Raw genomic sequence first — 15,767 nt, 5'->3', positions numbered from 1 at the left:
AGAGACATGGATGAATCTGGAAACCATCATTCTCAGCAAACTGACACAAGAACAGAAAATCAAACACCACATGTTCTCACTCATAGGCAGGTGTTGAACTATGAGAACACATGGACACAGGGAGGGGAGCATCACACACTGGGGTCTGTTGGGGGGGTGCCAAGGGAGGGACAGTTGGCAGTGGGGAGGTTGGGGAGGGATAACATGGGGAGAAATGTCAGATGTAGGTGACTGGGGGATGGAGGCAGCAAACCACATTGCCATGTGTGTACCTATGCAACAATCCTGCATGATCTGCACATGTACCCCAGAACCTAAAGTACAATAAAAAAAAATAAAACATGCTATCAAGGATTTCACTTAAAATTTTTTTTCCAAATAACCCCACTTAAAAAATGGGCAAAAACATGAACAGATATGTCACAAAAGAAGACATACAAGCACCCAACAAACATATTAAAAAATGGTCATCATCACTAATCATCAAAGAAATGCAAATCAAAACCACAATGGGATACCAACTCATACTTGTTCTGAATGGTGATTAATGAAAAGCAAAAAAATGACAGATGCTGGCGAGGCTGTGGAGAAAAAGGAACACTTATACACTGTTGATGGGAATGTAAATTAGCTCAGCCACTGTGGAAAGCAGTTTTGAGTTTCTCAAATAACTTAAAAGAGAGCTACTATTTGACCCAGCAATCCCATTACTGAGTATATACCCAAAGGAAAAATAAATACCCAAAGGAAAAATAAATGGAGGAGCAGTAGAATCACTCCCAAAAAAACACATGCACTCATATGTTCATTGCAATGCTATTCACAATAGAAAAACATTAAATCAACCTAAGTGCCCATTAGTGGTGGATTAAATAAAGAAAATGTGGTACCTATACAACACCATGGAATACTACACAGCCATAAAAAAGAAATAAATCATGTCTTCTACAGCAACATGAACGCAACTGGAGGCCATAAACCTATGCAAATTAATGCAGGAACTGAAAACCAAATACCACGTGTTCTCGCTTGTGGGAGCTAAACACTCAGCACATGGGGAAATAAACATGGCAATAAGAGACACTGTACATTACCTACAGTGGGGACAGAGGGAGTGGGGTATGAATTGAAAAACTACCTATTGTGCACTATGTGGATGACGAGATCCATACCCCAAACCTCAGCATCACACAACATACCCACATAACGAATCTGCATATGTACCCCCACACCTAAAATAAAAGTTGAAATGCAAAAAAAAAAAAAAAAAAAAAAAATTCCTCCCTAGCTTTAACAGGTCTTTTGATGGGGGCTGAGGTGGGGAATGTGACTTAGTATTGGTTTTTATAAATTTAAAACTTTACAATAATGTCGCTCTAATTTTGTTCCCATGAAAGAGTATCTGGAGAATTTGCCTAAGCCTACCCTTGCCAACAGCCCTCCAACATTGGTGCCCCTCTTTCCCCCAACCTTTCAGATAACAGATGTCCTTTTTTAAGGAGATTATGTGGCACAGAAGAGAAAGCAAGACACATTCAAAGTCCTATCACCATACGAGTGAGAAAACTGGCTCAGCAAATGACTTCACCTTTTACCTTCACAAAGGGGACAGAAGTTATGATGTGAGAACTCCCTCCGTGTACCCATCATCCAGCGCCCCATTCCTGCTTCCTTCAAGTGGCCTTAGAGGAAGAGGTGTCTGTCTTGTTAAGCCTGATCTCCCACCCCAGGCTCTCAATCCTACTGCAGATCACAGCGTTCTGCATTATTATCCAGCATTTCTTCGATTTCACTGTTTATTAGCACTTCTATATAAACTCAAATTCCCCCAGTTCTAAAAAAAATATATATATATATAAGTCAAATCTCCACACACACCTCATCTTAGGTGCTCTTCCAGCTGCAAGACCCAGAAATATGACTCAAACTAATTAACATGTTACCAGTTCCTGCAATTGGGCTGCTCAGGATGGAGCTGGCAAAGACATGGCCAAACTCCTTGGCTCACACCAGGACTTATGGGCTTCCTCTCACCCTCCACCTCTCTGCTGTCATTCCCTCTGAGTGTGGGTTTCAATTTAAGGCACATGCTCCCCACTTGGTGGGAAAAACTAATGCCAGCAGCCCAGACTATATCTTCAGGGCTTGAATTCCAAAGGAAGGGAACTTCCTCCCAGCATCCATGTTTCAAATCTCAGAGGAGAATGGGATTCTCAGACACTTCACCACGGAAAGAGATAGGATTTGGCTCCTCTTCTGCTTAAAACTCTTCACTTGGAGTCCCAACATCTACCTACACCACAGGATAAAAGCCACTGTTCACTTAACTCCATGGTGCCACACACCACTACCTTTGCACAAGCTCCTCTCTCTATCCTCATCCCCAATTTGTCCACCAGGTAAAATCCTTTATCCATTATTCAAAACCTACCTCAGACCTACCCTCCCTAAAGAAGCACTGGCTGGTGTCTCCAGGAGGCCTTGCTGCTTTTCCTCCTCTGCACGTGTGTCCACCTCTATGGTTCCACCACACTCCTCTGTGCCACTCAAAACCCTCATGGTAAATTTCGTTGTTTACACGGCTCTTTCTCCTACCAAACCTTAAATCCTGGGCTTGTGCCTTTTTAACCTCTAAACACAGACTTACTTATATCAGACATGCACACAAACACATACGCACTCACACACTCTTTAAAACAATGTTTGTGACTTGATTTTTGTTGTTGAGACAGGGTCTTGCTCTGTCACCTAAGCTGGAGTGCACAGGCACGATCAAGGTTCACTGTAGCCTTGACCTCCTGGGCCCAATGATCCTCCAGTCTCAGCCTCCCGAGGAGCTATGACCACAGGCACATGCAATCATACTCAGCTAATTTCTTCATTTTTTTTGTAGAGAAGGGGGTCTCACTACATTGCCCAGGCTGGTACTGAACTTCTGGGCTGATCCTCCCACTTAACTTCTGCAAAGTGCTGGGATTACAGGCATGAGCGACTGTACCCAGTTTGATTTTTTTTTTTAATTCAAGGACAAGATAGTTGTTTAATATATTATATTAGTTATTCTTAATTTCAAAGAACAGTAATTTATATCCCTTCTTTTAAAAAAAATTTAAAATTCAAATTGAAACAATTTGCTATTTTGAAAGTCGAATTTTTGTTGTTGTTTTTTTTTCTTTTTTGAGCTGGAGTCTTACTCTGTCCTCCAGGTTGGAGTGCAGTGGCATTATCTCTGCTCACTCACACCTCTGCCTCCTGAGTTCAAGCAATTCTCCTGCCTCAGCCTCCTGAGTAGCTAGGATAACAGGCGCTCAGAACCACGCCAGGCTTTTTGTATTTTTAGTAGAGACAAGGTTTCACCAGGTTGGTCAGGCTGGTCTTGAACTCCTGACATAGTGATTCACCTGCCTCAGCCTCCAAAAGTACTGGGATTACAGATGTGAGCCACCGTGCCCACTCAAGTTCTTGTTTTCTAAATAAAAAATTCTCTCTAGTTTTATATCTTGATACTCAGTTTGGTAACCAAAGATCAGTACTCTAAACACCTGGTAAAAGTATTATGCCTGTCCACAAATAAAGTACTTACAAAATAAAAATCCACATTCTAAAAGTTTACAGCAAAATATTCTAGACCTACCAATTATCTCCCTTCTCAGAGTGTCTTCAACAAAACATCTGAGCTCAGACATTTACGCTATGTTCACTTCTCTCACATCAGAAGTCTAGACAAGCGCAAGCCTTACAGGGAGAGGTGGTGTATTTGCACTACATATATGTGTCCAAAGTTCCTTTTACATTCCAGGGGTTATAAATATAATTGATGAAAAAATAGCAAAGGAAGCATTACAACAAAATCACTTTGTACCAAACTAGGTCAACTCAGAGAGACCATACTAAGACTGCCTGAAGAGTCTGAAATTACACCTCCTAGCTTTGTTCTAGTTGTAGAATGTCCACGTAGCATTAATGTCCATGCAAATACTTATCACCTACTAGGCCTGCCAAGGTTACAGAGAGGGCAATGAACACTAAAACACGGAGGAGACTGTTTATCTTCTGCCCATGCTCAAATCAAATATGACAATCCCAAGTCTCCCTAGAAAAATGCAGAAAAATGGACCAGAAAGAGAGGAGCAAACACCACAACAACATTTTTGGGAGGCATGCAAAAACTGCTGGGGTTTTGTTTCTATGTTATCACTCTTTCTGGTGGATAAACATAATTTCCGATATGTAGATTTTCTTTTGAATCAGATAACCAGCAAAAGCAGAATACGGTCTTCATAATAATATGAGTCTCAGCTTTCCCACTTGCTGGTAGACAAGTAGCTATCCTCACTGAGCTTCAGTTTCCTCAGCTGGGGATAGGAACACTTCCTCTGACACAGTTGCAAAAAGATTCAGTGAGGTCACGATGATAATAACCAATAAAACTAAACATATGATAGCATTCTATCGTTTCATTAAGGTCCAGATCCCATGTCCCACAACCCCTACAGACATGCCACTTGGATCTTGCCTTTTCTTAAACTCAGCATGTAGAACACCAAACTTGTCTTCCCTATCCCAGGCCAGGATCCCTTCCCAACAGTTCTCACTCTGTACATGACACTCCTATTATCCCAAATACCTACCACCAATTATCAAATTATAAAAAGGTGTTTATTGTTAGTCAGACCACAGTGAAAATGGCAGCCTCAATCCTTGCTGCTGGCAGGGCCAATACAGCAACACTTAGGAAAGCATTGTGAATTAAGTCATCAGATGTTCAAACCCAGCAATCTTACTTCAATAAAATCTATTCTAAGGAAATATAGAAAAAGCTGCTTCCCAAGATGTTTACTGCAGTATTATATCTATTAGGAAAAGGGTAGGAAGAAAAAAAAGGAAAGAAAGAAGGAGAGAAAAGAAAACAATTTCACAATTTTACAATCCAGGAAATGGTAGGCTAAATTATGGGACATGGTCTCAACAAATGTTTGTACTTAAAAATGTGAGGAACAAAACATGAAAGATGCTATGATAAAAGACAACATTTAAAACTGCAAGTCAATGTGTTCTTACTTACAGCAACAGATGCACAAAAGGAACTACACCACAATATTACGTTTTGCTCTGTTTATATACAGATCATTTGTGAGAGACGTTTCTGCCCTCTGGTCCAAACCCAGGTTGCTTGATTTGACCTGAGTCTGGCTTGTAAGCCCCCAGCCAGCCTCAGCTTCTGCTTTTCAGGCTGCTGTTCCACTCCTTCCCCAGGACCCTCCCCTACCCCTGGCCTATGCAGGACACTGTGGACATCCTCTGGGCAAGGCTCCTCAGTGCCCAACACCACACCTCACTACTGCCCCACTGCACACAGTGAAAGGCTGGTTTCCTCACCCTCCTGTATCATTGCTATGCTACTTCCACCACCAGTTCTTCTACCTTCCCTTGGTTGGAATTGCCCTTCCCCTCTACTTTCCTACATTCTAACCTTGCTCTGTCCAGTGTGCAGCCACTAGTGACATGGTTAATCAGCGCTTGAAACACAGCTAGGGTGAATGGACATGTGCTGTAAGTACACAATATACACTGAATTTCAAAAACTTCGTATGAAAAAATGATGTAAAAAATGCTGACAGCATTTTATATTGTTTGCCTGCAGATATAATATACATTAGATATATGGAATTAAATAAAATGCACTACTAATTTCACCTGATTCTTTTTACTTTTTCACATGTCACTAAAAAAGATTAAAATTGCACATGTGGTTCACATTATATTTCTATTGGACAGAACTAATCTAACCATTCTTCGGAGCCCAGCATAAGTAAAACCTTGCTTTGATTTTGCTGTGTCCCTAGCTAGATCTCACCTGGAAATGTAATAATCCCCGTATGTCAAGGGCGGGGCCGGGTAGAGATAACTGAATCATGAGGGTGGCTTCCCCCATACTGTTCTCATGGTAGGTAGTGAGTCAGTCTCACCAGATCTGATGGTTTTATAAATGGGAGTTCTCCTGCACAAGCTCTCTTGCCTGCCACCATGTAAGACATGACTTTGCTTCTCATTTGCCTTCTGCCATGATTGTGAGCCCTCCCGAGGCATGTGGAACTGTGAGTTAATTAAGCCTTTTTCCTTTATAAATTACCCAGTCTTGGGCATGTCTTTATTAGTATCATGAGAACAGACTACTACAAACCTCCTTAAAGATGCCCTTATTTTTGTGACATTCCTAATGATCTCTTTTGTTCTTTGGAATCCTATAATGGAGTCTACCATACACCTGGTCATCTAATTATATAACACACCATACATTTACTATTATTTTATATCTTCCTCACTATATCCATGCCATTTCTATATTCTAATTTGGGACTCATAGTAAGCACTCAACTTTTAATTAGACACGGAATCTGGCCAGGCATGGTGGCTCATGCCTGTAAGCCCAGCATGAGGCTTTGGGAGGCTGAAATGGGAGAATAGCCTGAGTCTATGGGTTCAAGACCAGCCTCGGCAACATGGCAAAATCCCATCTCTACAAAATATACAAAAATTTGGCAGGGCATGGTGGCTCACACCTGTAATCCCAGCACTTTGGGAAGCCAAGATGGGCAGATCACCTGAAGCCAGGAGTTCAAGACCAGCCTGGCCAACATGGTGAAACCCCATCTCTACTAAGTACAAAAATTAGCCAGGCATGGTGTACACACCTGTAATCCCAGCTGCTCAGGAGGCTGGGGCATGAGAATCGCTTGCACCTAGTAGGCAGAAGTTACAGTGAGCCAAGATCGCACACTGCACTCTAGCCAGAGTGACAGAGTGAGACTCTATCTCAAAAAAAAAAAAAAAAATCAGCCTAGTGTGGTGGTGCATGCCTGTAGTCCCAGCTACTCTGGCGGCTAAGGCGGGAGGATTACTTGAGCCAAGGAGGTCAAGGCTGCAGCAAGCCAAGATCAAGCTACCTGCACTCCAGCCTGGACAACAGAGCAAGACCCTTTCAAAAAAAAAAAAAAAGATATGTAATCTTTGCTGGAGCAATATGGTAATACACAGGGTTTTTTGGTTTTTGTTTTGTCAACAGTGTAGGGAGAACTGGAAGTCACAGAACTTAACAGCTCTTTGTTTCTCCTCTAACGTAACAGAAGTAAATCATTCGCTACATGGCTGTGCCTCAGTTTAACCCTCTGTAAAATAAAGTTAATCCTATCAGACCAGTCTAAATATATAGCCAGGCCAAAGTATCGACGTCCAAATTGGAGTTATTACCATGACACTAAGAAACACTCTACTTCCACAGTTAATTTTATATTTCTCAGCCATTCATTTTAAATACAGACTACTTTTTAGGAAAAGAGAACACATCCATCACTATTATAAAAAAAGAAAGAAAGAAAGAAAAGAGAGAAACTACCTTTCAAAATACTTGTCCTATCTTATTACTGAACTGTTAAAGGCCCACTTCAAGCTGAAGTCATTTATACATCACACTCACAATAATCCTTTAAAAGGTAGATATTACCATGCCCATTTACAGAGCAAAGAAACTAAGGTTCAAACACAGGCTATGTAACTAGCACAAGTCATGCACCTGCAGGTGGCTGGGGCAGACTGCAAATACACCAAATATCCAAGTCAGTGGCATAATCTTCATATACTTTTAAAAAAAATCTTTATTATTACTTGAAGATAAAATATATAAAAAGCAAAAGTGTTACGTAAATACACACATAAAAATACAATAGTAATTACTATTCATTTCCTTGAAATACTTTCCTTGATCTTGGCTTCATTCCTATCTTTCAGTTCAAAAGGCCTTTGTTTTCTAAGTAGACTTTATTTTTGAGTAGCAACCAGATAGGATATGTGATTCGGTAGGAACTAGTGCGTTAATGTACTATACTTTTAAGTCTTTAAATCACAGTAGTAAGTGAAAGCTTACATTAAATATTATGACTAGAACCCCTCAGACACATTTTTACAAAAATCTAGTGGCTGCAAAGATCCCAGTAATAAACAAAGCAAACTGGGCCACTCCATAAATAAGTACATCAACAAAAAACATACACCTAAGGAAATATCAAAGAATCTCTCCATGTTACTAAAATGAGGTCATGATGAGTTCAGTGAAATTGTAAAAGAAAGTTCCCTAAAACAAGACCTGCACCTTAGAGTGAAACTACAATTATACAAACTTGAAAAGAATCAACTTTCTCAGAATGGGAACAATGTACTGTAGGCTTAGAAATAACCTGTTCTGGGTTTACTTGATTCTCCTTTTATAAAATGTAGCCAAGTTAATCTTGCAGACTTCAACAAACAAAAGTTTAAATGTTAAGGCACAGAAAAAGTCTAACAATATCAAATGCTTTAAAACACAGCTCAACTCTCCTTTATCAAAAATGTCCCTGCAGTAGGTATTAATCAGTCACTAGCAGGAACTCCACACAATGCAACCTGTGTGTTGTGCAACCTGTGCGTGCATGGTACTTTACTACAGGAAGTAGAAGAAAATTCAGTTTACCAAGAACACCACACTTCACTTTCAAAAGTCTTGACAACGAATCCATTTCACAGTAACTAATTCACGTTTCATTTCAAACTGAACCACTCAGTGTAACCTCAAGGAATGTGAGACTGTGAACAACTTCACTTGGCAAAATCAGGTGTGGTTTGGTTTGGCTTGGGTTCTTTTCCCCCTCAGAGGTAGAATATAAATAGAAATAATCAGCAACTTCTAATCTCATGAACAAGAGCTTTATTTAAAATCCTCACATGGTAATCGTTTTATGCCATATTTTTTCAAGTGACAGACACATTAGCACGAGATGACTTCTGTGAATTTTAGGACCAAAAGACACCTAGAAGAAACACAAGATATTCTTTCCTTCGCCACCAAATACGCAGGCAAGTCTGTAGACAGCAAGAGTGCCTTAATCGTAAACATTTTAGGAGGTAAAAAATACAGAAAACAAAACAGAGCCTAGGCAAACCGGCTACAGATCACATGCAGCAGGTGACAGGAAGCCTTGTGGACAGCTCACACCCACAGGGGTGAGCGCCATCACAGGTCAACTCCAAGCCCACCTGAGCTCCTCAGAATCGCCATCCGGCAGGCCATAAACCAGAAGGTGGCAGACACCATCACTGTTATGCTAGTAGTAAAGGAGAAGCAGCCTCCCTGAACCCAAGAAAACCACCCCTCTCTCCAAGCAGGAAGAGGAGGCCCCTTCACACCAAGGACACAAAGAAACTGAAGCAGCCAGACCCAAAATAAAAATTAAAAAGCAACATGGGAAGAGAGATGACAAATCTGTGCTAGGACCACTTGGAATCTCAGTCTATTTAGGGTCTCACACTGAAAAGTAAAAATAAAATTTAAAAGGGGGATGACAGAGATAAGAGTCCAATCAAGTCTGTGCTGGGTCCACTTGGGGTCTCGGTCTACTTAAGAGTCTCAGACTAAAAAACAAAATTTTAAAAATGAAAGGGGAAGATGACAGTTCAATGTGTGCGCGTGATGACCACTTGGGATTCAGTGCACTTGCTGGGAGGTGAGGGGACAGGTACCTCTGTGCCCGGCCTCCAGGTTCCCCGGGAGGGCAGGCGCCCAGCGAGAGTCTGGGGTAAGTTTAACTCGAGGGCGACAGAGCAGTGCCCGAGGGCCAGGCTGCGGCTTTCCGGGAAACAAAGCCCCCGGGGTCCAAACCGAGACCGAGGGAAGGGGGTCGGACGCCCACCCATCCCCCTCCCCAGCCTCGCAGCCACCGACCCCCGCACAGACGGGCGCCCCCCTGGCAGGTGCCCCTAACCCAGCGCCCCGACCCCCGCGCCCGGCGCGCGCCTCACCCAGCAGCGCCCGCAGGTGCTTCAGGCGGGTCAGCACGTCCTTCTTCGGGTCCAGCACCTTCTGGGTGGACTTCTTCACATCCCCGTGGCTCCTTCGGGAGAACATCCCGCGGCAGGAAGCCCGGGCCCCGCCGGCGGGGCAGGAGGCGCCTGCGCCACGCGAATCAAAACATAAGGTCGAGGCCGGCGCGTGTCGCGCGGGCCACTCGCTGCCCCCAGCCCGGCTGCTGCCGTCTCTGCCGCCGCCGCTTCAACTGCGGCTCCAGGAAGGAGGGGCGGGCTGGCCACGGTGAGGGGCGGGGCAGGAAGGCGGTGTCGACGCGGAACCAAAGGCCCCGCCCCGCGGGAGGCGCCGGCCAGCCCCCTGGGCCCTACGCACGCGCGCAAAGCCGGGACTCGCCTCGCGGGACACTAGCCTGTCCGCGCCAAAGCCTAGCGAGGACGCGCCCGGAGCGCGGAGAAGGCGCCTCGAATCACAAAGGAGCTTTCCTCCTGCAAGCATTGTACTACAAGTCCCGAGATGCACCGCGAGAGAGTCCTCCAATCAGGCTGGCGGTCTTTGGCACGATGGGAGTCAATGGACCGACATTAGGCACGTTGCCCCGCCCTGTCGCGAGCCGCAGGTGCTCCTGGGAAATGAAGTACTCCATCAGGCGACCCGCTGCGACCTCCATTCCTGGGTCACAGAGGCGTAGGGCGGCATGCGCCGGTCCCCTGCCCTGGCAGCCCGTAGCTTCATTCTCCCTCTTGCGTGCCCACCCCATTTCATCTAGTGCAACGTGAAACACACACACACACACACATACACATCTCAATAAGAAAAATGTCAAGGCTTTTCAAATGCAAACTATTTTTAGGTTTAGCTTCTGGATTCACACCAGGGAGCGAGTCGAAGCCCTTCTGACTGTGCCAAAATCGCAGCTCTAATTTCACACTAAAATGCGTGGCTTTGGCACTAGGGAAGTGCGTTTCCTGGTGAGGAGTCCAGCCGACCCCTTAGTTCCTGGAATCCGGCCTCACTTGGGGTATGGAGGTCGCTCCCTCCGAAGGCTCCTTGGGATCTTGCCTCTTTGTAGGAAGGGCGCATTCTCTGTGTTGTGCAAGGCCACATGGCGATCCAGTAGCAGAACCAGAAATAGAACATGAGGGATCTGACTCAGGCCTGTATACTTTTTAAAGCCAGGTGCCTATTCCCTGGGGCAAGACTTTAAGCTGGAAGATGGTCAGGGATTGCACTGTAGGATTGTAGGATTGTATAGTGGCATCCGGATCTTGCAAGTTTTGACATCCTTTCAGCTTTTACAGCAAGTATTTGAGGTAGAATCACAACTGTCTTTTTCTCCTCCAGCTGAACTGTAACTTGAGGGTAGTGTCAAGGATTTATACGCCTTTGTATCCCCATCCCTGAGCACAGTATTTGACCTGTAGAAGAACTCAATAAAAGTTCATTAAATGAAATAGAATAAAAAGCTGCCGGGCGCGGTGGCTCAAGCCTGTAATCCCAGCACTTTGGGAGGCCGAGGCGGGTGGATCACGAGGTCGAGAGACCGAGACCATCCTGGTCAATACGGTGAAACCCCGTCTCTCCTAAAAATACAAAAAATTAGCTGGGCATGGTGGCACGTGCCTGTAATCCCAGCTACTCAGGAGGCTGAGGCAGGAGAATTGCCTGAACCCAGGAGGCGGAGGTTGCGGTGAGCCGAGATCGCGCCATTGCACTCCAGCCTGGGTAACAAGAGCGAAACTCCGTCTCAAAAAAAAAAAAAAAAAAAAAAAAGCTAAAATAGTCCTACATATTTCAACCAGGCAGGCAAATAAATAAATAAATTAATAAATTAAATAAAATAAAAAATAAAAAAATAAAAAACTTCACGGCTTTAGAGCATCTCTCCGTTTTTAGACTTGTGTAATAAACCTTTGTATGGACACATTCATACAAAGGAATACTACTCAGCAATAAAAAAGAACAGACTACTGATAAACCCCCTATAACATGGATCACTCTCAGACCCAGAGATGAAAGCCCCATGCTCAAGATGATGACAGAGCTGCCCTACCAGCCTGAGTCCCCAGATGACAACACAGATCAGGACCACAAACCTCCAAAAGTGTTACAAGAGAGCGAAATAATGTTTTATCTTAAGTCAAGGCATTTTGAGAGTCATTGTTACAGCAGCTGAGCTTGTACCTGATTACACAGAGTAAATCACAATGTTCACTACCCCATTCCTTTAGGAGAAGATACCTTTCTTTACACTGACTGAAAAAATAGAATATACTTGTCTTAGGGAATTCCATTTTTTTATTGCAAAGCAAGCTGTCATCATCATCAAACATTTACTGAGCACCTGCAATATGTAAGGCATGATTCTAAACCTTGGAGATAAAAGATGTATAATGTGTATCCTCCTGACCTCCAGTGCTTCCAATCCAGTTCAGGATGCTGAACAATTAGATACATGTGGGAATAAATGATAGCGTACAGTGAACATGTGACACTGTCAAGCTTGATAATACCAGAAACAGGCATCTGTGCATATAGATTCATCTCACCCATCATATCTAGCCTTTACCCAGTAGTGAAAATGTAGAACTCCAAATCTTCTCTTAAAAGGGAAGAAGCATATAGTATTATTATCTTGGTGCTTTTTCACCCACATGCATATACCATATGGCTCTTCTTATATTCTGTTGTTCTTTCTAAACTTGTTCCTGCTGGACTGTGAACTCCGTGAGGGCTTTACTTGCTCTGTACTGAATTCTTGATCCCTGGAGTTGGAGTGCCAAGTGTTTTGCAGACATTAAGTGCTGCTGAATAAATGTCTACAGTAATCAGTAAATAAGGATAATGAGATCAAAAGTTTAAAACTTGCAATGCAAATTAAAACTACTCTAAAATACTATTTGAATCAGAAAAAAAAAAAAACAACAAAAACTTCCACGCAGACAAGATTTGACTGTGGTCTGATCACAAAGCTATAGAAAACATAGCTGGTAGAAATGTTAGATGATACAACTCCTATGGAAGTAAATTTGGCAAAAATAAATATTTGCCCTTTGACCCAGAATTTATCTTTTTTGATTTCTATTTATTTATTTTTGAGATGAAGTCTGGCTGCGTCACCCAAGCTGGAATGCAGTGGTGCTATCTCAGCTCACTGCAACCTCTGCCTCCCAGGTTCAAGCGATTCTCCTGCCTCAGCCTCCTGAGTAGCTGGGATTACAGGCGTGCGACACCATGCTCGGCTAATTTTTTTGTATTTTTAGTAGAGACAGGGTTTCATCATGTTGGCCAGGCTGGTCTTGAACACCTGACCTCAGGTGATCCGTGGGCCTTGGCCTCCCACAGTTTTTTGTTGTTGTTGTTTGTTTGTTTTTTGAGACAGTCTTGCTCTGTCCCCCATGCTGGAGCGCAGTGGTATGATCTCATCTCACTGCAATTTCTGCCTCCCAGGTTCAAGCAAATCTACGCCAGCCTTCTAAGTAGCTGAGATTACAGGTTCCCACCAACATGAGTGGCTAATTTTTCTATTTTTAGTAGAGACAGGGTTTCACCATGTTGACCAGGCTGGTCTCAAACGCCTGACCTCAAGTGATCCACAGGCCTTGGCCACCCAAAATGCTAGGATTACAGACATGAACCACCACTCAGCCAGAATTTCTACTTCTAAGAATCTACCCTGCTGATATTCAGATATATAACACTGGAAGGTTTAAAAAAAAAAAAACAACTAACATTAATGCCTACCCAAGTGGGATGGAAGATGAGGTGGAAAGGAATCAGTGTCTTCACTGAGTATAATATTTTTTATATTTTTTATATTTTATAAAAATTATAAAATATTTTTAAAATGTATAAAAATATAAAAATCGATTTTTGTTTTTTATATTTTATATCGTTTTATATTTTTTCACTTTTGAATCATAAATGTTTTACATATTCAAAAATTAAAACAGAAAAAGACAAACCTGAAAATCAAAACAAAGTGAAAAAAAAAACAACCCAACAATATATATAATTGGTAGCATAACTCTATGGAGAAATAAATATGAAACCATGCATGGAAGTTTATTCCTGTCAGCACTATTTATAACAGCTAATGTAGTGGATTGAACAGTACCCACCCTTCCCCCAAAATGATATGTCTGTGTCTTAATCCCTGAAGACTGTGACTGAGATTTTAATTGGCAAAAGGGTCTTTGCAGGTAAGATAATATCCTGGGTTATGTGGGTAGACCCTAAATCCAATGACAAATGTCCTTGTAAGAAACAAAAGAAGGGCCGGGCGCGGTGGCTCAAGCCTGTAATCCCAGCACTTTGGGAGGCCGAGGTGGGTGGATCACAAGGTCAAGAGATCGAGACCATCCTGGTCAACATGGTGAAACCCCGTCTCTACTAAAAATACAAAAAAAATAGCTGGGCATGGTGGTGCGTGCCCTGTAATCCCAGCTACTCCGGAGGCTGAGGCAGGAGAATTGCCTGAACCCAGGAGGCGGAGGTTGCGGTGAGCCGAGATCGCGCCATTGCACTCCATCCTGGGTAACAAGAGCGAAACTCCGTCTCAAAAAAAAAAAAAAAAAAGAAAGAAACAAAAGAAGTGAAAACATAGAAACAAAGGAGAAGGCCACATGACGACCAAGGTAGAGATTGAGGTTACGGAGCCGCAAACGAAAAGACCCCGAAAGCCAAGAGACTCTGGAAGAGGCAAGAAAGGATTCTTCCTTGGAGTCTTCCAGAGGAAGCCCACCACTTTGATTTTAAACTTCAGGATTCCAGAACTGTGAGAAAATAAATTTCTGTTGTTTTAAGTCACCCAATTTTTGGTAATCTTTGTAGCCACCTTAGAAAACAAGCACTACCAGATACTAGAGCGAACGCTGTGATCGTCTAACAGCATGTGACTGGACGTGGTACTTATATGCACGTACTTCTATGAGTGGCTAATTTAATCCAGTTCATCCACACAGTAGAGCGCTATGGAATACTATGCTGCTGTTTAAAAATAATGAGAAAATTTCCTGTGTACTGATTTGATCTAATCTTCCAGATACGTTGTTAAATATGAAAGGAACAGAATATTAATTTTTTTCAAAAAAAAAAAAAACACTGGAAGGATAAATTACAAAGCTAACATTAATGCCTACTTCAATGGGATGGAGGGTGAGGTGGAAAGGAACAAAACAGGGTCCTCTCTGAGCACACCTTTTTATATATTTTTTCACTTTTGAACCAGATAAATGTTTTACATATTCAAAAATTAAAACAGAAAAAGACAAACCTGAAAATCAAAATTAAATGAAAAAATAAACTCAACCATATATGTAATTGGTAACATGACTATATAGAGAAAATAATTATTTCAAGTGATTTTTGGCAACAGTGTTCTGATTGTACCTCCTTAGAGAAATATATTTTAAGAGCAAAAGTATCTGAAAAGAAATAATAATTGCTATTAAAAAAACAAGATTTTCAGTGTAAGAGAAAAGAGATACAAAAATATCAAATCAAAGAAAAAGTGAAAACTCTGTAATATTAGATTTTACTTCAAATATCTGGAAAAGAAAGAAAGAAGGAAAGGAAGGAAGGAAGAAAGAGAGAGAGAGAGAAAAAAAACCAGGCTGAAAAGAGAAAAAAGAATGTCCCAGAGGAGCTCAGCAGGCTTACAAATATTCTCCAAATAGACAGTGATGTCTTCATGAAAGACGTTCAAGGACAGCAGCTGTGATGGGGCCCAGTGACATGGGCTGCGTGCAGTGGCTCAGGCCTGTAATCTCAGCACTTTGGGAGGCCAAAGCGGGAGGACTGCTTGAGGCCAGGAGTTGGAGACCAGCCTGGGCTACATGGCAAGACCCTACAAAAAGTTAAAGGGAATTAGCTGGGCACGGTGGCACGCTCCTGTAGTCCCAGCTACCAGGAGGCTGAAGTGGGAGCATCA

The 15,767-nt window shown here is 42.6% G+C and overlaps 1 protein-coding gene across 9 annotated transcripts in view; it reads right to left on the bottom strand.

Moving 5' to 3' along the window:
• Nucleotides 1-10,097, bottom strand: part of RALGAPA2 (Ral GTPase activating protein catalytic subunit alpha 2) — a 320,763-nt gene extending 310,666 nt beyond the window's left edge. For all 9 annotated transcript variants that reach the window (XR_012519285.1, XR_012519286.1, XM_074406179.1 and 6 more), the window contains exon 1: nt 9,832-10,097. Coding sequence is in view for 7 of the 9 variants with exons in the window: in XM_074406179.1 (XP_074262280.1) it covers nt 9,832-9,937 (106 nt within the window). In the remaining 2 variants the exon portion in view is untranslated. The remainder of the gene's footprint in view (nt 1-9,831) is intronic.
• Nucleotides 10,098-15,767: the final 5,670 nt, after the last annotated feature.

The sequence above is a fragment of the Saimiri boliviensis genome, chromosome 9 (genome assembly GCF_048565385.1).
Source record: "Saimiri boliviensis isolate mSaiBol1 chromosome 9, mSaiBol1.pri, whole genome shotgun sequence".
NCBI lineage: Eukaryota > Metazoa > Chordata > Mammalia > Primates > Cebidae > Saimiri > Saimiri boliviensis.
The sequence above is the reverse complement of the archived record's forward strand: the minus strand, read 5'-3'. Positions and strand labels throughout refer to the sequence as shown.